The 24,390-nt window shown below is 46.2% G+C and overlaps 1 protein-coding gene and 1 long non-coding RNA gene across 5 annotated transcripts in view; both read right to left on the bottom strand.

The window, feature by feature from the left end:
• Positions 1-5,765, bottom strand: part of LOC148393599 (uncharacterized) — a 35,535-nt gene extending 29,770 nt beyond the window's left edge. The window contains exons 1-2 of the long non-coding RNA XR_015860224.1: positions 5,752-5,765; positions 5,416-5,583 (exon numbers count right to left, since the gene is read on the bottom strand). This is a non-coding gene — a long non-coding RNA (uncharacterized LOC148393599). The remainder of the gene's footprint in view (positions 1-5,415; positions 5,584-5,751) is intronic.
• Positions 5,766-12,798: 7,033 nt separating this feature from the next.
• yipf3 (Yip1 domain family, member 3) lies at positions 12,799-22,438 on the bottom strand. 4 transcript variants are annotated; one of them, XR_015860408.1, is made up of 11 exons: positions 22,163-22,438; positions 19,316-19,516; positions 19,128-19,234; positions 19,000-19,045; positions 18,848-18,940; positions 18,653-18,784; positions 18,437-18,550; positions 18,234-18,357; positions 17,496-17,678; positions 17,210-17,403; positions 12,799-13,174 (listed from the first exon to the last, which is right to left on the bottom strand). XR_015860408.1 is itself a non-coding variant. In XM_088385118.1 (9 exons), exons 1-9 carry the CDS (start codon positions 22,232-22,234, stop codon positions 17,575-17,577), a joined length of 993 nt encoding a protein of 330 aa, XP_088241244.1. In that variant the 5' UTR covers positions 22,235-22,438; the 3' UTR covers positions 17,435-17,574. The 4 variants fall into 4 exon arrangements, 1 of the variants encoding a protein (XP_088241244.1); XR_015860407.1 differs by having other exon boundaries at positions 12,799-17,403; XR_015860409.1 differs by lacking the exon at positions 17,210-17,403.
• Between the last annotated feature and the right edge of the window lie 1,952 nt (positions 22,439-24,390).

Raw genomic sequence — 24,390 nt, 5'->3', positions numbered from 1 at the left:
TGATATATATTTCTGAGCACTTTGAAATAACAAATGACTTTTGATATATTGCCTAAATAGCTTAATGACCCTTAAGGAACTGTGTAATGCATGCCTGATGTTTTTTCTCTGAATCATGAACACGGCCAGAGTCGTCTTGACCGTTAAGTACTTGATTGTAACTTATGTATTGACTAATGCTAGACGCCAGTTTTTGATTACTACTGAACGCTCTGCACAGAGTGAAACAGTTTGCCTAACAAAGAAAAGATACGGTTGGAAGCATGATTAATCTAAGAATAAGCAAAGACATGAAGTATCAAAAGTACAGCAATAGATTAATGATGTCACAGCCAAAAGCGAACATAATTTCGTACAAAATGACAAAATTAAAAGAATGAGGTACGACAGTGTATGTCCAAGATTGGAGAAGAATGTTCACAGGAAGGTCACGTGGAGATAAAACCAGCAGGTGCCAGAAGGAGCCACCCAAAGACTCGGCCAAAGATGATCGCCAAGGCCGAAAGACGGGAGGGAAGACAACAGCCCCCACCCGAGAACTCGGCCAAAGATGATCGCCAAGGCTGAAAGACGGGATGGAAGACAACAGCCCCCCTCCACACACACACACACACCAACAGCCCCCCACCTACACAGCGAATCGCCCATAACCAGCACCACTCCCATGGAAGCAGACTCTCCTTCGAACTTGCTCCACCCCGAAGACTCATCACCCATCAATCTCGGCCCACAATGTGCTCCTGAATATAAAACTGATCTAACAACCTTGGACTTCTGCCGTTTCTGAATGGAGACTTTCCGCTCTTGAAGGGCCCAGCGCTGTATTGTACTTTCTTGAAAACAGAGCTTTTTTTTTTAACAAGAATTGTGATTGAACTCAACCAATCCGTGTAAGTCTAATTTCTGCTTCAGTCCATCCATCCATCCATCTTCTTCCGCTTATCCGGGGTCGGGTCGCGGGGGCAGCAGCTTTAGGAGGGACTCCCAGACTTCCCTCTCCCCAGCCACTTCATCCAGCTCATCCCGGGGGATCCCAAGGCGTTCCCAGGCCAGCTGAGAGACATAGTCTCTCCAGCGCGTCCTGGGTCGTCCCCGGGGTCTCCTACCGGTGGGACATGCCCGGAACACCTCCCCAGGGAGGCGTCCAGGAGGCATCCTGATAAGATGCCCGAGCCACCTCATCTGGCTCCTCTCAACGTGGAGGAGTAGCGACTCTACTCCGAGTCTCTCCCGGATGACCGAGCTTCTCACCCTATCTCTAAGGGAGAGCCCGGACATCCTGCGGAGAAAACTCATTTCGGCCGCTTGTATCCGAGATCTCGTTCTTTCGGTCACGACCCATAGCTCGTGACCATAGGTGAGGGTAGGAGCGTAAATCGACCGGTAAATTGAGAGCTTTGCCTTTTGGCTCAGCTCTCTCTTCACCACAACGGACCGGTACAGGGTCCGCATTACTGCCGACGCTGCACCGATCCGCCTGTCGATCTCACGCTCCATCCTCCCCTCACTCGTGAACAAGACTCCAAGATACTTGAACTCCTCCACTTGGGGCAGGATCTCATCCCCGATCCGGAGAGGGCATTCCACCCTTTTCCGATCGAGGACCATGGACTCGGATTTGGAGGTGCTGACCCTCATCCCGACCGCTTCACACTCGGCTGCGAATCGTTCCAGCGAGAGCTGGAGATCACGGCCTGAAGAAGCCAACAGCACCACGTCATCTGCAAAAAGCAGAGACGCGATGCTGAGGTCCCCAAACCGAACCTCCTCAATGCCTCGGCTGCGCCTAGAAATTCTGTCCATAAAAATTATGAACAGAATCGGTGACAAAGGGCAGCCTTGGCGGAGTCCAACCCTCACTGGGAACGAATCCGTCTTACTGCCGGAAATGCGGACCAGACTCTGGCATTGGTGATACAGGGACCGAACCGCCCTTATCAGTTGGCTCGGCACCCCGTACTCCCGAAGCACCCTCCACAGAACCTCCCGAGGGACACGGTCGAACGCCTTCTCCAAGTCCACAAAACACATGTGGACTGGTTGGGCGAACTCCCATGCACCCTCGAGGATCCTGCCGAGGGTGTAGAGCTGGCCCACTGTTCCACGGCCAGGACGAAAGCCACACTGCTCCTCCTGAATCCGAGGTTCGACATCCCGACGGACCCTCCTCTCCAGCACCCCTGAATAGACCTTACCAGGGAGGCTGAGGAGTGTGATTCCCCTGTAATTGGAACACACCCTCCGGTCCCCCTTCTTAAAGAGGGGAACCACCACCCCAGTCTGCCAATCCAGAGGCACTGTCCCCGATGTCCACGCAACGTTGTAGAGGCGTGTCAGCCATGACAGCCCCACAACATCCAGAGCCTTTAAGAACTCCGGGCGGATCTCATCCACCCCCGGGGCCTTGCCACCGAGGAGTTTTTTGACTACCTCAGTGACTTCGACCCCAGAGATTGGAGAATCCGCCTCAGAGTCTCCAGGCCCTGCTTCCTCAATGGAAGGCGTGTAGGTGGAATTGAGGAGGTCTTCGAAGTATTCTCCCCACCGACTCACGACGTACCGAGTCGAGGTCAGCAGCACGCCATCCCCACTGTAAACAGTGTTGACGTTGCACTGCTTCCCCCTCCTGAGACGCCGGATGGTGGACCAGAATTTCCTCGAAGCCGTCCGAAAGTCATTCTCCATGGCCTCACCGAACTCCTCCCAGGCCCGGGTTTTTGCCTCAGCAACCGCCGAAGCCGCGTTCCGCTTGGCCATCCGGTACCTGTCAGCTGCCTCCGGAGTCCCGCAGGCCAAAACGGCCCGATAGGACTCCTTCTTCAGCTTGACGGCATCCCTTACCGCCGGTGTCCACCAGCGGGTTCGGGGATTGCCGCCACGACAGGCACCAACGACCTTACGGCCACAGCTCCGGTCGGCCGCCTCAACAATGGAGGCGCGGAACATGGTCCACTCAGACTCAATGTCCCCCGCCTCCCCCGGGACGTGGGAAAAGCTCTGCCGGAGGTGGGAGTTGAAGCTCTTCCTGACAGGAGATTCTGCCAGACGTTCCCAGCAGACCCTCACAGAGCGTTTGGGTCTGCCAGGTCGGACCGGCATCTTCCCCCACCATCGGAGCCAACCCACCACCAGGTGGTGATCAGTTGACAGCTCCGCCCCTCTCTTCACCCGAGTGTCCAAAACATGCGGCCGCAAATCCGATGACACGACTACAAAGTCGATCATCGAACTGCGGCCTAGGGTGTCCTGGTGCCAAGTGCACACATGGACACCCTTATGTTTGAACATGGTGTTCATTATTGAAAATCCGTGTCGAGCACAGAAGTCCAACAATAGAACACCGCTCGGGTTCAGATCAGGGGGGCCGTTCCTCCCAATCACGCCCTTCCAGGTCTCACTGTCATTGCCCACGTGAGCATTGAAGTCACCCAGTAGAACGATAGAGTCCCCAGAAGGAGCGCTCTCCAGCACTTCTTCCAGGGACCCCAAGAAGGGTGGGTACTCTGAGCTGCTGTTTGGTGCATAGACACAAACAACAGTCAGGACCCGTCCCCCCACCCGAAGGCGGAGGGAGGCTACCCTCTCGTTCACCGGGGTGAACCCCAATGTGCAGGCGCCCAGCCGGGGGGCAATAAGTATACCCACACCTGCTCGACGCCTCTCACCGTGGGCAACTCCAGAGTGGAAGAGAGTCCAGCCCCTCTCGAGAGGGCTTGTACCGGAACCCAAACTGTGTGTGGAGGCTAGTCCGACTATATCTAGTCGGAATCTTTCTGCCTCGCACACCAGCTCGGGCTCCTTTCCAGCCAGAGAGGTGACATTCCATGTCCCAAGAGCCAGCTTCTGCAGCCGGGGATCAGACCGCCAAGGTCCCTGCCTTTGGCTGCCGCCCAGCTCACATTGCACCCGACCCCTTCGGCCCCTCCCACAGGTGGTGAGCCCATGGGAAGGGGGACCCACGTTTCCATTTCGGGCTATGCCCGGCCGGGCCCCATGGGCGAAGGCCCGGCCACCAGACGCTCGCCTTCGAGCCCCTCCTCCAGGCCTGGCTCCAGAGGGAGGCCCCGGTGACCCGCGTCCGGGCGAGGGAAAACAAAGTCCATTTATGGTTTTCATCATAAGGGGCTTGGGTGAGCCGTGCTTTGTCTGACCCCTCACCTAGGACCCGTTTGCCATGGGTGACCCTACCAGGGGCATGAAGCCCCCGACAACATGGCTCCTAGGATCATAGGGGCACGCAAACCCCTCCACCACGATAAGGTGACGACTCGCGGCGATTTCCTAAATCCGAAGAAATCAAACGAGCACGCAGTGAGTAAATTGGCAAAGGCTTTTGCCGTGAGGCGCAGATAACGCGCTCCCTAAATTGTGGACAGAATCCAGCAATATATATATATAATAAAATTAATTTATATATATATAATAAAATTAATTTATATATATATATATATATATATATATATATATATATATATATATATATATATATATATATATATATATATATATATATATATATATATATATATATATATATATATATATAAATTAATTTTAATCTTGTATGGAGGCCCAGACCAAGGAAGGGTGGCGGTGGTGTGGTGCTTCTTCCATTTCCTGATAACTGCACCGACAGTTGATCTTTTCTCTCCAAGTTGCTTTCCGATTCTCTTGTAGCCTATTCCAGCCTTGTGCAGATCAACAATCCAGTCTCCAGACCTGAATCCAATTGAAAATCTTTGGAGGGAGCTTAAAATTCGAGTTGCCAGGTGACAACCTCAGAACCTGAATGATTTGGAGGCTGTCTGCAGGGAGGAGTGGGCCAACATCCCTGCGCAAAGCTTGTCACCAACTATAAAAACCGTTTGACATTTGTGCTGGCCAATAATGGCTTTTCTACAAAATATTAACATGCTGTTTGTCCAGGGGTTCAAATACTTGTTTTTCCTCATCAGACGGTTATCAATTTTTATAAATTCATATGATGTGAATTTCTGAAATTTTCTTTGGGATTCTGTCTCTCACTGTTAGAATGTACATATGATTAAAATAGTAGATCGTTGCATTCTTTGTAAGTGGGCAAACCTGCAAAATCAGCAAGGGGTCAAATACTTATTTCCCCCACTGTATATATATATATATATATATATATATATATATATATATATATATATATATATATATATATATATATATATATCCTCTGGGACTTCCAGATCCAGACAGACAGAATGGTAATGGCAAACCAACCGGACATTGTGGTGGTGGACAAAGAGCAGAGGAAAGCCGTTGTGGTTGACATAGCCATCGCAAATGATGGTAACATTAGGAAAAAGGAACATGAGAAACTTGAGAAATATCAAGGGCTCAGAGAAGAGCTGGAGAAGGCCTGGAGAGTGCAGACTTCAGTGGTACCTGTGGTCATTGGAGCACTAGGGGCAGTAACCCCCAAACTGGAGGAGTGGCTGAAACAGATCCCAGGAAAAACATCCGACATCTCAGTCCAGAAAAGTGCAGTACTAGGAACAGCAAAGATACTGCGTAGAACCCTCAAGCTCCCAGGCCTCTGGTAGAGGACCCGAGCTTGAAGGGAAAAAGAGACCACCCACGGGGGGTGAGGACAAGTTTTTTTTTTATATATACATATATATGTATACAGATAAATATTAGATATAAAATATCTCATTATAAAATCAATGATTATCATATAATTATCACATAATCATTGAGTTTTAACTCATAATGACTTACCATGGCATTTTTTAATTTTATTTTTCACTGGCCGACACGGGCTGACATGGGGTGACGTGATTTATCCAATGAGGATCAAGAAAGTTCAACGGTCTTGCTTCGAATGGCCAATCACGTCAAAGTAAACGGGACAAATCGCAATCACAGCGATTGCACATCTGGCTCCCACAACGACATTTCTTACACAAGACATTGTGTTGTGCTGTGTGTTTTTTTTTTTTTGGTGTTTCTATGTGTTTGCGTCGTCTGTGTTCATTTGTTTCAGTTTGGCAGCGAAAACGCCTCCGAGAGAGCGCTGTTTTTCTTTAACTGACCAGATTATCTTTTTTAAAAAACTTAATGAAGCACTAGCAGCGACAGTACGACGGTCGTTACGGTGTCGTTATTTTATATTTTTCTGCTGCGCGCGGGAGAAGATTATTTTCCCGCCTGTTTTTTTTCTCCACCTTCTGCTTCCGTGTTGGTTTTCCTCCTGGCGGCTCCACCACCAAGCACACGTCGCGACGTCCAGAAACTCGGTAAGTAGGCCTATCACTAAAAGTAATCAAATAAAATAAAATAGTAATACACAGGAAGTAATCGGTTTGCTTCCCATCAAAATGAATTACTCATGCAAGTACTGTAATTTCACCACAGCTTCAATCCCCTGCATTTGTTCGTCATTTGAGGATTCACAGAAATTTAGCTAACTTCAGATTTCCATGTGGGGTAGCAGAATGCTTTGCCACAAATTAGGGATCGGAGACAAGGGATGCAACAACATCCACACAAGGTCAAAATGGCAGAGAAAACGGCTATGGAGACCAGGGCAGAGGAAACCAGGGTGCGGTACTTTCCGAACACGTTCAACCAGTCGGTCCAAACGTCTGTGTTCACCCCACTGTGCTCCTTCATCTCCCCGTTCAAGGTCCGCAGGCCCTCAAGGGCCTGGGACAGGCTTCCGCCGGCTGCAGTATTATTCGGAATAAACGTGCAACATTGCTCACCGAACATGGCGCAGACACCGCCCTCCTTTGAGAGTAGCATGTCAAGGGCCATTCGATTCTGGAAAGCCATGAGGGAAGTAGCGGCCAGTTGGGAGTGGACCGCCCTGAAACCCGCCTCGGACCAGTTTCCAAGCCTCTGCACGTTGTAATGGACGTAGTTAATCCTGTCAACATTTTTGTTAATAGTACACCACCAACACAGGGCGGATTCAAAACCAGCTGCTATCTGATTCACCAGCTTATACTCATCCGGTACTCCTCTAGGAACACCAATGGCGTCAATGTAAGTTGGATTAGCCGCGCCCCGCCACTCGGCGCTTCGTTTCGTTCTCGGCCAGAAAACGGGAACCACGGACTTAGCAAAAGATGTTAGATCATAAGAGGACATCGGTAACAAATGAACAGGTAGCAATAGGGTCACCAAAGCGCAAATTCCGGAGCTGTCGAAAGGCAACCTATTATAAAGTTTGTTACTATTACACCAAAACCAAACATCACTACGAGCAATGGGCAAAAAAGGGGCAGCGACATTGGTCATGGACCCACACCATAGAGGAGGTAGGGCGCCGAGCTTCTCACCGGTACCAGGCAATCTAATACATGTAAAATTACCCTTAGCTACATCGGACGAAAAAAGGGGTTTATATTTTGTCATAGAGGCAACAGGGTAAACCCTATCCCATTTAAAACAATCATGAGTGGGTGAAATGGACAGGCTTAACATTAAAGTAACAGCACACTTAGGACCTATATTCGCAGGTATGATTTTCAAAAGAGGTCTTGGACCCATGCATGCAACGCAACTGGCGCCAGCCATCTTTGCGGCCTGCTCAGCCATAAGAAGCCAGTTGTTAGTATGACCGCTTATCCCTGTGGAGGCCACAAAATAGCTGTCTACATCAGTGAGGAGCGTACTCGTGATTTTCGCTCCTGCTGACAGGGTGTATTTATTTGTAACGGGACGGTCTGCGACCGACATTGTTCTATTAAGGCAAATAGCAATAAGAAAGCGAGGATCGATTCCAGAGGACCAAGCCCACAGTTGAAAACCCCAACAAGAAGTGTTAAACAAGGTGGCATTTGGAGGACGAATATGACCATCAGGGAGTGTAAGAGTCAAAAGGAGGCTTGTGCCCCGATTTATCAAAGTCACTCGTTTAGCAAAGAACACAGCCTCGTCACTGGAACCAGAGGGCCAATACCCCCGCATTTGTGTGGTGACAAGGGTGCCCCAGCCGGTGTTAACCGGGTGGCCAGTTAAATACCACCAATACCCGAGCCATCTATCTCCAGTAGTGGGGCGACCATTACGAAACCCTTTCAAACTTTTCAAAGGTAAAATAATAGAAGAAGATGTGTTAGGAGCCACAGTAAACATTAATGAGTTATTATAAGCCCAAGACAAAAGCCATGGTACACAGGTTGGAACACGGACGGCTCCTGGAACACAAACAACATGATCAAAAGGGGATTTAGCGTCGCGCTTATGTCTAGCAAGTTCTCCCCATGAGCCACATCGACTAGAATTAGCGTTAGCAGTCGCCTGAGAGAATAATGTTCGAGGCTCATGGTACTCTATCCCTCCAAATAAAGTAACCCCCGAAAAAAACACAATGGTAACACAACCCAGCAAAAGCAACCAAAAACACATGACAGACTTAGCGCAGGCCACAGCCTGATTAAAGCACTCATCAAATGACTCTCTAATGCTCATGTTTTTTGGATCTCCTCAGAGTCAACACCCTGAGCTTCGGGTTGGTGTCTTGGAAATTGGCTTCTGCTAGCTTTCGTGTCAACCCTGGATCTTGGCACCAGGATCAGGCACTATTACCAGACTTTGCTCACCTTCCGTACTTAGGTTGGGTCTGCAGAGATCACCTTTTTACAATGAGATAAATGAATCCACGTGTTGCGTTCGGCTATTCTCAAAGCATTAGGTGTCGTGAGTAGTACCAAAAAGGGGCCTTCCCACTTAGGTGAATGCCAATTCTTCCTCTCGATACTCTTGATCAAAACCCAGTCTCCCGGTACCACTTTGGGGTCTTCCTGCGGAGAAATGGGTTCACCATCAGTGTTATTGGTTAGATTCTTTTGACGTTCCAACATTTTTCTCATGTAATCAGCTAACGTGGCTTCCTCGGGGATCTCCCACGTGTTCTTGAACTGAGGAAGCCTGTAGGGTCTTCCAAACATGGTTTCATAGGGAGTTAGCCCTGTTGTACAGCTAAGGGTAATCACAAAAAATGTGAGAGTGAAGGAGGAGGTTTGATTTGTAATCTGACATTTGGGTCCCATTTTGAAGAGTCTCTGCAGGAGCATAGATTGGTTTTGTTTAAAGATATGTTTAACAGTTTATCTCAGTGCAGTAAGGATATAGCAATTTTGCAAGACTTAAAATTAAAAATTAAAAAGCAAAATTACATTCTCATTTTCCCAGATGAGAGGAAAATTGAAAGGTAAGGAAGACAGAGAAAAGATAAAAAAGAACTTGCTGTTGCACAGACAGGAAGATGATGACACAGTGTCAGCGCGAGCTCGCTTAAGAATCGCAGCTAAGAATGTGATGAATGAAGATGAGAAAAATGATCAAATTACAAAGACAGATATTGTGGCACGGCAAAGCGAACCATCCTTTCCGTCTTTGTACCCCAAATTAAACAACTCATTGCTTCCTATAGTTTGAGAGGTGATGAAGTACAACAGGTTTTCATGGCATCCTTAACCAAACATTGGGCAAGCGTTAAAGGCACCTAGAGTCCTTTTGATCTCCAGGGCCGTCCATTGGAATATAACAGGGTGCCATTACAAATACAAATTGACCAACTATTGGGCAGGATAAAAATAAAATTCCAACGTAGAGCAAATTACACAGACATTGGCCGAACTAAACAAAAACAAGATAAGTTGTTTGAAGACTTTAGACACAGACCAGAAAGAGTGTTCAACTTATGTCTATGATCAACAACTCAAAGATACTCTACATGCAAATTTGCGACCAGTGTTATGTCGACAACGAATAAATTCGACAAATTTTTTCCCTATAAAATGGTGCCGTTTGGGTTTGAAGTACATGGTCGCTTCAAGGGAGGAAAAGCATGATTTAAGATACGCGATTGATCAATGAGAAGGCTATCCCTTGTGCCAGGGGTGTCAAACTCATTTGTTCGTGGGCCGCGGTGTAGTCATGGCTTCTTTTGGAGGGCTGGTATGACTGGTATACCCGAGTAGATGTGTGAGCGCCTCATATTGTGGGAGTTGCAAAACGAGCTGACGAGTAACTCGCTTTCAAATCAGACAAATACGAACTGGTCTAATATTTAAACTTACAACATTATTAAGAGGGAAGATAATTTGCAATTCGAGTAATGACATGATTATGAAGCACATTTTGACACCTGTGCCTTATACAAAGGTAAAGTAGGATTAGGAATTGCTTGCAATATAATTACGAATTAGTTAACACCTGTGTGATTGATTGATTGGATGATTGATTAATTGATTGTCAGAGTGAGTGAGTGAGTGAGTGAGTGAGTGAGTGAGTGAGTGAGTGAGTGAGTGAGTGAGTGAGTGAGTGAGTGAGTGAGTGAGTGAGTGAGTGACTTTTCTGTCGCCTGCACGTCATCTTTCTTGCATGGCTGCGTTGCTGTCTCAGCTGCATCTGACCGTTGAAAGATGCACAACACTCAATCCTGCCACTCTCATTCCCCTTCCTGAGGACGGCGGATTCCATGATTGTGTCGATGCTGCCCAACAGATTGCGAAGGCTCGGCCTGTTTTGGAAGATACGCCTCTGCCAGATGGTCATGTGGTTTTGTTGATGGGTCTTCTAAGGAAAATGAATCGGGTGTGACCCTTACTGGGTATGCCATTGTTACTGCCGACATGGTTTTGGAGGCTGCTAAACTGCCATCCTATGTGTCAGCACAGGCCGCTGAGCTCATTGCTTTGACTGGGGCCTGCAAATTGTTTGCAAACAAGTCCGTCACTATCTGGATTGATAGTCAGTATGCTTTTGCTACAGTGCACGTTTTTGCTCAGCAGTGGGGCAACCGTGGCATGATAACTTCTACAGCGAAGCCCGTCACCCATTCCACATTACTAACTCAACGTTTGGACGCTGTCCAGCTACCTTTGAAGGTGGCGGTTTGCAAATGTGCTGCTCACACTGCAAGATCTGATCCTGTTTCTCTTGGTAATGCTTTTGCTGACAAATCCGCTAAGGCCGCTGCAGAAGGCCTGCTCCATGTCCTCTCGTCTCTCGCTGATCATGATTCGATGTCACACATCTCCCCTGGTGTGTTGCTTGACATGCAGTCTCAGAGCCCCTCCCAGGAACGACACTCTTGGGAAAAACGGGGTGCAACTAAAAACGCTGATGGTCTTTTTGTGTGACCTTTGGGCGAACCTGTCTTGCCTCGTAACTTGTTCAAATGGGCTGCTATTTCGAGTCATGGGGTCACCCATGTCTCGACAGGGAGTATGGTGAAACAAGTTGAAGCTATTTATACGACATACGGTTTTGCAGCTTTTTCACGAGGCAATTTAAGACCTCAGAGAGGAAAGTTCCCGACTCTATTGTATCCGTTTCAGGCAATACATATGGTTTATATCCAATTACATAAATGTGAAGGGAAAGAATATTGTTTTTTCTGCATTTATTTGTTTTCTGCATTTATCTTATTGTAAAAAGGTGATCTCCGCAGACCCAACCTAAGTACGGAAGGTGAGCAAAGTCTGGTAATAGTGCCTGATCCTGGTGCCAAGATCCAGGGTTGACACGAAAGCTAGCAGAAGCCAATTTCCAAGACACCAACCCGAAGCTCAGGGTGTTGACTCTGAGGAGATCCAAACACATGAGCATTAGAGGGTCATTTGGTGAGTGCTTTAATCAGGCTGTGGCCTGCGCTAAGTCTGCCATGTGTTTTTGGTTGCTTTTGCTGGTTTGTGTTACCATTGTGTTTTTTCGGGGGTTATTTTATTTGGAGGGATAGAGTACCATGAGCCTCGAACATTATTCTCTCAGGCGACTGCTAACGCTAATTCTAGTCGATGTGGCTCATGGGGAGAACTTGCTAGACATAAGCGCGACACTAAATCCCCTTTTGATCATGTTGTTTGTGTTCCAGGAGCCGTCCGTGTTCCAACCTGTGTACCATGGCTTTTGTCTTGGGCTTATAATAACTCATTAATGTTTAGTAACAGGCGAAGAGAATGGCCAAGGCAGTGGTGAAGTCAGCCAGGTGAGCAGCAGGTGGGATTATGACCCTCCCTTCGATCGACAGCATCCACTTTTTTGCAGTCAGGATTGTCTCAAAGTCAGACATTACAAAAATCATATTTCACAGCAATCCATTTAATAAATGATATGCTTCAGATGAATGACTGCAAAAACAGGGCAGGGAGTATACATATCTTCCAAGCAGTACACAAAACAGATAAAAGGAGCAGATATAGTAACTGAGTTGGTGAAAGATGAACAAAAGGTGACACATGTATAGCAAGCAAGCTGAAATAGCAGCAATGACAAACGAGTTGGCTACTAGGGATGAGTGAGTACACCATTATCTGTATCTGTTCAATCAACTAGATTATCAACATCCGTACTCTGAATGGGGCTTAACCCGGAAGTGGGTGTGGTTCACCCCAGAAATAGGCTGATCCTGCCCCACAAGTTGTCTTTTTTGCCGGAAATGTATACGAGTTGATCGAGCTGACATAAAGCTACAACCTTCAAAAGTGGAAGCCAAGTCAACTCCATCAATTTGTCTTTCAAGTCCTGGTTTAGCTGTCCTCTTGTCAGAGCGGTACATGTGAACTTGAAGGGCGCCACGTGTGTAAAAAGTGGCAAAGCATTCTGCTACCCCACATGGAAATCTGAAGTTAGCTAAATTTCTGTGAATCCTCAAATGACGAACAAATGCAGGGGATTGAAGCTGTGGTGAAATTACAGTACTTGCATGAGTAATTCATTTTGATGGGAAGCAAACCGATTACTTCCTGTGTATTTGTTAGGTTCAGATTCAGCAAAAGGATCAGCAGACAAAACCAGTGAGACAGAATGTTGAGTCTTTTCTCGCGAGGAGTGCAAACAGACTTACATCAATCCAAAATACACTAAAGGTCTTGTTTACACTCCTCTCTTTTTATTTAGGAATGCCCTACCTACAATGTGAGACTAGCCCCTGATAGGTGGGGGGGAAAGCGTGGGCTTTGTCTCATGAGTGAAGAAACGAGATTCTATGTGAAACTAGAAGTCGCGGACAGGATCCCACGAGAAACGAAAAGTGAATGTTATGGGAAACAAAGTAGTTAAATAAAAAGAGTGCATAGACAAAATGACATGTGCAGACATCAACAACTTTCTTGGATTCCCAGATGTGTAGAAGGTCAGGAAGCTCCAGACAGCATCGTTTGACTTGTTGTGGACTGGGTGATGTCTGCAAGAAGAAACAGCAAGCATTCTGCGCAATAACTTTATTAATAAGTACTCATTAGGGAACGCATGATAACATATATATACAATTTATCTAACAATTCCCACCTGTTTTATCATAAGTTCCCGGAGAACAACTCATCACCCATATGGCCACTTCAAAAAGATTTTCAGCCGAGGGATCACATTTCGCAAGAACTAACTTACACACAGGAGTCATAATCGGCAAAGCTAGGGTCAAGAAACAAAACCGGACAGGTTTACCACAATAGAGTCGCCGACCGGGTCGACACTAGAGAAGGAACCCGCGTCGTTCGAAAGGTCATCCCGTTGGAGCAACGGGAAAGTCTCAGCTGGTGGAGAGATAGCAGCCGTAATTAGTCTGTTAATTAGGGATCGGAGACAAGGGATGCAACAACAGCCACACAAGGTCAAAATGGCAGAGAAAACGGCTAAGGAGACCAGGGCAGAGGAAACCAGGGTGCGGTACTTTCCGAACACGTTCAACCAGTCGGTCCAAACGTCTGTGTTCACCCCACTGTGCTCCTCCATCTTCCCGTTCAAGGTCCGCAGGCCCTCAAGGGCCTGGGACAGGCTTCCGCCGGCTGCAGTATCATTCGGAATAAACGTGCAACATTGCTCACCGAACATGGCGCAGACACCGCCCTCCTTTGAGAGAAGCATGTCAAGGGCCAGTCGATTCTGGAAAGCCATGAGGGAAGTAGCGGCCAGTTGGGAGTGGACCGCCCTGAAACCCGCCTCGGACCAGATTCCAAGCCTCTGCACGTTGTAATGGACGTAGTTAATCCTGTCAACAGTTTTGTCAATAGTACACCACCAACACAGGGCGGATTCAAAACCAGCTGCTATCTGATCCACCAACTTATACTCATCCGGTACTCCTCTAGGAACACCAATGGCGTCAATGTAAGTTGGATTAGCCGCGCCCCGCCACTCGGCGCTTCGTTTCGTTCTCGGCCAGAAAACGGGAACCACGGACTTAGCAAAAGATGTTAGATCATAAGAGGACATCGGTAAAAAATGAACAGGTAGCAATAGAGTTACCAAAGCGCAAATTCCAGAGCCGTCGAAAGGCAACCTATCATAAAGTTTGTTACTATTACACCAAAACCAAACATCACTACGAGCAATGGGCAAAAAAGGGGCAGTGACATTGGTCATGGACCCACACCATAGAGGAGGTAGGGCGCCGAGCCTCTCACCGGTACCAGGTAATCTAATACATGTAAAATTACCCTTAGCTACATCGGACGAAAAAAGGGGTTTATATTTTGTCATAGAGGCAACAGGGTAAACCTTATCCCATTTAAAACAATCATGAGTGGGTGAAATGGACAGGCTTAACATTAAAGTAACAGCACACTTAGGACCTATATTCGCAGGTATGATTTTCAAAAGAGGTCTTGGACCCATGCATGCAACGCAACCGGCGCCAGCCATCTTTGCGGCCTGCTCAGCCATAAGAAGCCAGTTGTTAGTATGACCGCTTATCCCTGTGGAAGCCACAAAATAGCTGTCTACATCAGTGAGGAGCGTACTTGTGATTTTCGCTCCTGCTGACAGGGTGTATTTATTTGTAACGGGACGGTCTGCGACCGACATTGTTCTATTAAGGCAAATAGCAATAGGAAAGCGAGGATCGATTCCAGAGGACCAAGCCCACAGTTGAAAACCCCAACAAGAAGTGTTAAACAAGGTGGCATATGGAGGACGAATATGACCATCAGGGAGTGTAAGAGTCAAAAGGAGGCTTGTGCCCCGATTTATCAAAGTCACTCGTTTAGCAAAGAACACAGCCTCGTCACTGGAACCAGAGGGCCAATACCCTCGCATTTGCGTGGTGACAAGGGTGCCCCAGCCGGTGTTAACCGGGTGGCCAGTTAAATACCACCAATACCAGAGCCATCTATCTCCAGTAGTGGGGCGACCATTACGAAACCCTTTCAAACTTTTCAAAGGTAAAATAATAGAAGAAGATGTGTTAGGAGCCCTCTAATAATATAACTCCAACCTTGCTAATTGCATGAGTGTTCCTGCAGCCAGTGACACACTTCCTATCAGGAACAAGTATCTTAACATGAGACCGACATCACCATCATAATTAATGTGTTTTCTTCTTTAATTTCAGGGCTCCTGTTTTGTCCAAGCCCAAGGAAGTTTTGTCTAAAAGGTTTGGTAATGTGCTTTATGTTCCTGTTCACCAAAAAATACATAATCCCATTAACACATTTTTTGTCTGTAATTAATTGAAATATTTTAGAATATGGGTCATTCTATTAATGATTAATATTAAATCACTGAGTCAGCATTTAAATTGTACAGTGAGGAACTTAATTTACAATGATTACCTACTGTTAATAGTACTGCATTGCCATATACAATACTGTTGTATGTATTGTATGTTACATTATATGTTGTATGTTGTAATGACCGCTTCATTTGTTTGTACAGTAAATAAACCAGTAATGTAAACGCAACTGAAATTGCAGTATTTCATTGATATTCATTCTGCAGTTAAACAACTAATACTGTAAATGCAACTGACATCACAGTATTTAACTGTTATGTAGCATACAGTTAAACTACCTAATACTGTATATACAACCAAGACCACAGTATTTGACTGTTTTTTGCTTTACAGTAAATACACCAATACTGTAAAGTACATCTACCACTTGCTGCCAGTTAATTACTGTAAAATGTTTTTACAGTAAGTTACTGGTTAATTGCTGCCAGTTAATTACTGTAAAATGTTTTTACAATAAGTTACTGGTTAATTGCTGCCAGTTAATCACTGCAAAATGTTTTTACAATAAGTTGCTGGTTAATTGCTGCCAGTTAATTACTGTAAAGTTTACAGGAATTTTTTTACAGTGTGCAGTTGCGCGATCGGACAAATATGCCCAAATAAAAAATTGCTTAAAAAAGGCGGGGGGGGGGGGGGGGGGGGGTTGTCTTGAAACTGATTAAAAATGTTTCCATTATTTGTAATAGGAAAAATAGATTCGGAATTCGACCGATTTGCTTCTCGAACCGCCTTCTGGAACGGATTGTGGTCAAAAACCAAGGTTTGACTGTATTTTTTGCTATTCTTGTTAAAATCAGACTTACATGTGAACTGGAAATGACAATAATAACACAGTGAAAGCCAAATTGAGCAAATTGGCTATTTCAGAAGTGTGTGTCAAACTGGTAGCCCTTTGCCTTAATCAGTACCCAGGAAGTAGCTCTCGGTTTAAGAAAGGTTGGTGACCCCTGCTCTACGCTGTGGTCTGCTGGGGTGGGGGCAGTTCTGACCGGGACAGGGGGAGACTGAATAAGATGGTCAGAAGAGCGAGCTCTGCCCTGGGCTGTCCCCTGGACTCCATTGAGGTTGTGGGTGAGAGGAGTACGTTGATTAAGCTTAAATCCATCATGGACAACACCTCTCACCCCCTCCATGAGATTGTGCAGTCCCTGAGCAGCTCCTTTAGCGGCAGACTTTTGCACCCTCGGTGTAGGAAGGAACGATTCAGCAGATCCTTCATTCCCTCTGCTGTCAGACTTTACAACGTGCATGCCACCTGATAAAATGAATGTGTTTCATCTCTACTAGCAGCACTTGTGTTTCTCCTTGTCTCTTATTTACCCTTTTTTGTAATTCTGGCACTTGTTTTATTCTTGCACTTGTATTATTCTTGCACTCATATGCACTGCTGTGACTAGTGAATTTCCCCGCTGTGGGATGAATAAAGTTCAATCAATCAATTAAACAGACACCTGTGTGCGCGTGAACTGGGAAGGGACGGAGGAGACACGCTCGCAACCGATCATGAGCGCTGGCTCATGTGCGCGTTCCCGTTAGGACGAGTTTCATTTCTGTGGCTCGCTATGGGGCACGCAGGGCAGCGGACCACTTATTGATTTTATGACTCAATGCGTCAAGACAGTCTAAACGTAGACGCGGGCCGCACATCATTGTTTTAAGCAAAGGGGCAAAATAGAAATGTTTATATTTTCAAAAGTTCTATTATGCTACCTTGATGCATTGGTATCGCACACTGTCCCACACAAACATAGCCTTTGTCTGATGAATTGGTCACCCTATGGATCCCCGTGAGGGAGGCTACCACAGCGGGCACTCCTTCTGCTTTCCAGTCGGACGTCCATTGGATCAGGCCAACAGCTTTGACTGCACGTTTCATCGCTTTGTGGTTTTGTCACAAAATAGCCCTTTGTGCCCCCACCCCAAAAAAAACACACATTGTCAGGGAGTCAAAATTATCTATTCAAAGTAACTAAGGGGCAGTAAATTGCATATTTACATGGCATGAAGACAACTGTAACCATGAAGAGAAGACCGAAGGGGTGGGAGACGTGTTGTGTGTGTGTGGAGCGAGGGGGTCACAGGGCGAGGGCGATGGTGGCATTGACCCTGAGATTTTCCACATCTCTGGCCACCCGCTGCATGGCGGCCAAATTGGATCCTTCCAGGGAGTCCAGTATGCCTGAAAGCGCAAAGGCAGGAGAACGACACACAAAAACTGCAAATAAACATTTTGATTTTTGTAGACATGACGACAAAAGACAATGCTGCGGAGGAGCCTGGAGAAGAGTCGACAAGACCGGTCAGAGCAGATTGAAAATACAGGCCAGTATGTTTGCACACCTCTGTATCTCTCGATATTAGCTGGAGTGACCTCAAACTCAGAAGCGCAATGGCTTTAGAACCATGACCAGTCAGCCGTGCCCAAAGCTGTGCCCGGACATGAAGTGTTAAAACACGGCGACAAACATTTGCGCATGTAAACATTTTGGATGAGGCTAATTTTCACAGTGAAAACAATGTCACCGTAACCACTTGTCGATATCCGTGATGTCTCAGCTCAAAACACAGATGACACCTTCTGAATTGCATCAAGTGATGAAACCGCTGCTGCCAAGCTTCCATCCAATGACACTTGTGCATTGTCAAAACATTTGTTTTTTGTGCCCTGACCAGGAAGCGGCCACCTTCAATTAGATCATTTCCTAGTTTGCCGCACTGAATTGTGCAAGCCTACCTTCCACAATCTTGTGGTACGCAAAGTGAAGGTAGAGCAGGAAGAGCATGTGCAGCGCAGAAACTGTCGTGCACAGCAGCAGGCGAGGCATGGAACCCACCGTGCGGGACAGCAGAGCCGCTACCTGATAGACAAGAGGCACTTTCGCTAAGACGGCGGCTGACTACGACGGACCCCCAGGGGCTAAGCAAACATGGCATCACCATGCGCAAGGTGGACAGTCCTCCCAGCACCAGCCAGAGGGCGTAGAAGAGCTGGTGAAAGTGCACGTTGTAGCTCACCAGGAGCGCCACGCAGTGGCCGAACAAGCCATAGCCCTGAGCACACAAAAGGGATGTTTTTTTTTTAATAGTCCAGACCCACCAATTGACACGCCTAATAAAAGGCATGCGTGCGTCTGGGTGCTTGCCGTGTCTCACCAGTAGGGAGAGGCTTTGCAACATGGTGATCTGAGCATTGAGTAGATATGCCAGGAAGTAGATCAGAGAAGAAACTCCTAGCCAGTAACCAAAACACGTTCCGATGGCCGTTCCCATCAACGTACCCTCTCTCTGCAAAACACATGCGCGTGTCATCATGCTGCCTTTATTTGGGGTGGGGTGGGGGGCTCTCACAATGACAGTCCCGGATGTCTTCATCCCGTGCAATAAGATGGCAACCAATGTGAAGACCAGCATGAGCGGACCATACAGCTCACCTGCAATCTTCTACACACAAACACAGTGTGTAAGCAGTGTGCTGCAAGTGACACAGGGAGTGAGCATACCTGAGGGAAGTTGATCATGCGGACAGGAATCATGGACTCGATCAACCTGTGCGTGCGCACACACAACAATCAACTTGAACATGACAAGAAAGGATGTCAGCAGACAGCAAGTAGCGGCGGCTCCTTACCTGCTGCGCACCTGAACGGGTTCCACGTCAAAGTAGGGCCTCAGGATGTCAATGTTGGCGTACAGATTGAAAGCTCGAGATGCCTGGCGCTTTCCTGCTTGCCACACCTCAAAACCACAACACCACCAGTTAGAGATCGACGCCAAAGGTGAAAAGGCACAGAGATAAAATGTGCAAGGTTGACTCACTTCATCTGCCACCTGCCTGCCCAGCTGACCCTTGAAGCCCTTCATACCCAAGAAGTCCCCGTCTTGGTTGTCGGCGTCCGCTGCTTCTGCCGCAACTTCCTCCTCTTCCTTCATCCTCTGATGTAGCTCTCCCATGTCCTCGAAACTGGAGCCCGACGTGTCATCCATGTTTTCCATGTCGATGACTGCCGAGCCACCGCCCTGCGCCCAAAGCCGCCTATGTGTCACTTTGTTGGCCCACCCGCACAACCTCCCGCCCGCACACACGCCCGCGCGCACATACACATGCCCATGCGCACACACGCGCACAAACACACACACACACTAGGGCAGGGATGGGCAATTAATTTTTACAAGGGGCCACATGAAAAACCTGAGTTGTGTCAGAGGGCCACACCTACGACAACTTAAACCTGCTCAATTTTCTTCCATTGTAAAATGTACTAAATTATTTATTTTAAATAGTTGGTACTGGTAATTAGAAGAATACAATTATTCTGTTTATATTTATATTAAGCTATGTGAAATTGTGGTGTATAGGTCAAATAAAAAAAACAATCATTAATCAGTACAATTTTTTCTTAACTCCTTTAACTTTTCCTCAAATGACAAAGCCGCTGCATCTCTGGGTGTGAAGTTTGATAAAAAGTCCTTGTTAGGCTTGCAGTTTTGCTAGCAATGCGTCAGCCTCTGATACACCCTGTTTATCAGAGAGATGTATTTTTTCCTCATGCTTGGTCATGTAGTGGCGACTCAAATTATATTCTTTAAACACAGCGACCTGTGTACCACAAATCAGGCACACGGCTTTACCTTTCATTTCTGTAAAGAAATACTTGGCAGTCCATGTCTTGTTGAAAACACGGCGCTCCTTGTCAACTTTTCTTTTCTGAGGGTCAGCACACATTTCTCAGGCAGCATTACTTCGCACTGTTCACCTTCACGCACAGCTCACATACACTGCACGGAAGTGCGACGCCTTTCAAAATAAAACAGTTGTATTGCACGCACGACACTAATTTTTTATTCTTTTTTTAAATTAAGTAGTAATCAAATATCATTTACGATTGGCATCATGCGGGCCGGACAAGGACGCACAAAAGGGCCGGATGTGGCCCGCGGGCCGTAATTTGCCCAGGTCTGCACTAGGGTGACCAGATGTCCTCTTTTCCCCGGACATATCCTACTTTTCAGCCCCAAAGATATGTCCGGGGGAAATTTCCAAAATTGTCCGGGATTTTGTTCGACTGCCTCACATGTACAGTCCGTTGTCAATAGAACTGCCACTCCGTTCCATTTGACTCTGTCCAGGTTTCTCTGTAATCGTTCGCAAATAAGTCAAGCCCTTCTCCTCAAATCTAGCCACTTTGCTGATTGTGTACACACACAAAGGAAGTAGGCGAGTGCTTGCCAGCGAGAGTGTACAAACAATGCCGAAACGAAAATGCACGTTTAAGGAGGAATAATTTTTTTTTTTTTGCATGCTTTCCCCAGCGTCGTGAAGACCTTTTTTTTTTCAAATGCTGCACCAATGGTCGTAATTCTTTTGTCTTTTTATTTTTATTCACTTTTTTTTCACTATAAAACTAAAAAATGTTAGTGCACATATGTCAGGGATGAGAAGGGCAAATGAAAAAAAATCACTGAAAAGTAGCCGGGGTCTGGGGGCCGCATGCCCCACTGGGGGGACCAAAGCCCCCCCCCCCTTGCCGCAATGGGTCAGGGGCCACGGGCCCCCATTGAGGGCTGCAGGGGCCACAGGCCCCTATTGGGGGCCACAGGGCCCACAGGCCACCATTGTCTATTTCCCTGGCACGATCCTTGTCTTTTTTCTCTAAAACTTTCGCCATACTGGCTAAAACCTTTGCTAATTAGGCAAATGAGTAGGCAAATGATGTGACGAAAGTAGCGCCAAAATGCTGCCGAAAATAAGGCGGCTGTTGTCGCAATACTGCTGTCAGCCGCCCCCCCCACGCACACATATAAAAACAATTTTGTCAACGGATCTACACGATTCACGAAAATGATACTCCCAACGGAAAAACACGAAAATCCGTGGATCCGTGGAAGATTCTCATCCCTGATATGTTTTTGCTCATCTAAATACGTTCTTGTTGTTGTACATATGTACATAAGCACAGACTGCAACGGACAATCGGGACTGCAGAAAAGATAATTGGGATCAACCTCCCATTTATCCAAGACTTGTACCTGTCCAGGACCAGGAAACGTGCAAGTAACATCTCTACAGACCCCTTTCACCCAGGTTGCAGTCTGTTTGAACTACTCCCCTCCGGACGGCGTTATAGAGCTCTGTACGCCAAAACCAGCAGACACAGAGACAGCTTGTTCCCCCAGGCTGTTGCTCTGATGAACTCACACCACTCTTAGAGTCTCAGAGTCACTGCTGTGCAATAACATCCTGCTCCCCACACCTTTTTTGAATTGTCTACACTATTTGTACTGTGTCCTCTCTGCATCCATTGCAGCCTGGTCATCCTGGAAGAGGGATCCTCCCATCTGTGGTCTCTTCTCAAGGTTTCTCATTTCCCCTAGTTGGAGTTTTGCGTTTTTCCTTGCCCTCCTGGGAGTTTAAGATCAGGGGATGTCTGAGAATATTTGTCATTTTTCACACGTCCTGAGTGTTGTTAGTCACCTAAATGTTGAACAGAGGCTGTGATGTACCGAAGTCAAATTCCTTGTTTGGCACGCCCAAAAATGGCGAATAAAAATTCTTGAATCTTGAATATGTTGTTAATGTATACACACACGCACGCACACGCACACGCACACACACACAGTGCTCGTAGACGTTCCAGCAGCTGACGACGGCGACACGGAGCCTACCTGGACGAGGTGGTCGTCAAAGCTCCCCCACGGTTCCGTCACCGTGCTGGTGCGCCCGGGGCCCGTCGACATAATGTTGTTGGGTGGTGGTCGTCCAGCTGTGCTCAAATGACTAATAGCTCCTTCGTGCGTTGGACCTACATAAAATTACTCCTGATGTGGATGGACAGTTTTACCTGTGAAATTGGTATATAAACACACACTGCAACGCATCCGCTTGGATTTTTTTCACAGACCGGAAAGAAAGAAACGCTTGACTCCGCCCAAAGGGAGGCGTTACCATGACGTCACGCATGGTAGGGGATGTGGCGTCTTCCGGAGGGCTTCCAAGATGGCGGCGTGAAAATACTTTTTTTTTTTTTGCCGACAAAAAAAAAAGACATCCCCAATACCTATAAACACAAAACAAACAAACCAAAGCACACACCAAAAAAAAAACTAAAATGAAAAAAAGAAATAAAACTAAAAACACATTTTAGACATCTTAAATACAAAGAATATACAACCAGAGCAAATATCTTACAGAGACAGCCTTTCAATAAATGAGGTCAGTTTTACTGCATTCTTGGTGTTAATAAGCTAGGATTTCAGATATTCTTCCAATGCAGAAAGTTTGGTCTCGTTTTAAAGAAGCGACATTTGTGGATGTATTGTTTGGCCAACAAAATAGTATTGTTAATAAAAAATCAGATTTACCATTATGAAAAAAGCCATATTTCACATCAGAGATAGTAAGAGAAACAAAGAGCAACCCTTTTGAACAAGCCCATTACTGAAAGTCAAGCCAAAACCTTTGTACAAACTCACACCAAAAAACAAAAAAAAAAAAGGTCTATATCTTGAATTTCACCTTCACAAAAAAACATAGTTCCCTACATCCATTTTAAAGTTCGTCTTCAAAAGTTTCTTGGTTGGGTAAATATTATTGATAATTTCAAATTGGAGTTCCTTTGTTTTTGGTGGGACCGGAAATTTCAAATACTTGCATCTAATCACTTTTATATTTCCTGAGCTGAAGTCTTTCAAAATATAACCACGTTTCAAAGTACCAGATAACCAGTTCCCCCCCCCCCCCCCCCCAAAAAAAACAGCCTCTAATAAACTGTTGTTATCATGACAAAAATCAATCCCATTAACATGTAGCAGCCTCAAACATGGAGTTATCTTTGAGTACATTTTATCTTTTTTAACAATGTTAATCAGGGATAATGGTGTCATGCCGTTCAGATTTGTGGGTTGTTGTTGTCTTGTATTTTTTGTTGTATTGTCATTTCATGTTTTATTTTGATAAGCAACTCTCCTCTCGTTTCAGATCGTGGGCCCTTCCTCTGTGCGTCTGATTGTTTTCCCTGCTCCTAATTGTGTGCACCTGTGCCCTTACCTTTCTGTGTGTATTTAGTCAGCGTCTTCCCCTTGTCTTGTGCCAGTGCATCTTGTCTCGTCAGGTGCACCAGCTGTCACGTTAACTGAAAGATACTTTCGAATACTGCTGGATTCTGTCCACAATTTAGGGAGCGCGTTATCTGCGCCTCACGGCAAAAGCCATTGCCAATCACCTGTTATCCAATTTACTCACTGCGTGCTCGTTTGATTTCTTCAGATTTAGGAAAATGCTAAGACACTGAAGCACAAATTAGACTTACACAGGTTGGTTGAGTTCAATCACAATTCTTGTTCAGACAGCTCTATTTTCAGGAAAGTACAATACAGCGCTGGGCCCTTCAAGAGCAGAAAGTCTCCATTCAGAAAAGGTTTGAAATGTGGGCCGAGATTGATGGGTGATGAGTCTTTGGGGTGGGGCAAGTTTGCCATGGGAGTGGGTGCTGGTTATGGGCGATTCGGTATGTGTGGGGGCTGTTGTCTTCCATCCCGTCTTTCGGCCTTGGCGATCATCTTTGGCCGAGTCCTTGGCTGGCTCCCTCTGGCACCTGCTGGTTTTATCTCCATGTGACCTTCCTGTGAACATTCTTCTCCAATCTTGGACATACACTGTCGTACCTCATTCTTTTAATTTTGTCATTTTGTACGAAATTATGTTCGCTTTTGGCTGTGACATCATTAATCTATTGCTGTACTTTTGATACTTCATGTCTTTGCTTATTCTTAGATTAATCATGCTTCCAATCATTTTGTCATTTTGTATGAAATTATATTATAAGATGAGAAAGAAAATGTGAAAAAGAAATACATAAACAAATAACGAAATACATACATACATATATAGTACA

Source organism: Syngnathus floridae, chromosome 9 (assembly GCF_059516105.1).
Source record: "Syngnathus floridae isolate MCC-2025c chromosome 9, RoL_Sflo_1.0, whole genome shotgun sequence".
NCBI classification, from domain to species: domain Eukaryota; kingdom Metazoa; phylum Chordata; class Actinopteri; order Syngnathiformes; family Syngnathidae; genus Syngnathus; species Syngnathus floridae.
The sequence above is the reverse complement of the archived record's forward strand: the minus strand, read 5'-3'. Positions and strand labels throughout refer to the sequence as shown.

Coding starts and splice junctions, on each gene's coding strand:
- yipf3 (XM_088385118.1), bottom strand. CDS start 22,234: ATGTCGACGGGCCCCGGGCGCACCAGCACGGTGACGGAACCGTGGGGG. Junction 19,517..22,162: donor TTGACGACCACCTCGTCCAG/GTAGGCTCCGTG, acceptor CTTTGGGCGCAG/GGCGGTGGCTCGGCAGTCAT. Junction 18,941..18,999: donor GCATGATCAACTTCCCTCAG/GTATGCTCACTC, acceptor GTTTGTGTGTAG/AAGATTGCAGGTGAGCTGTA.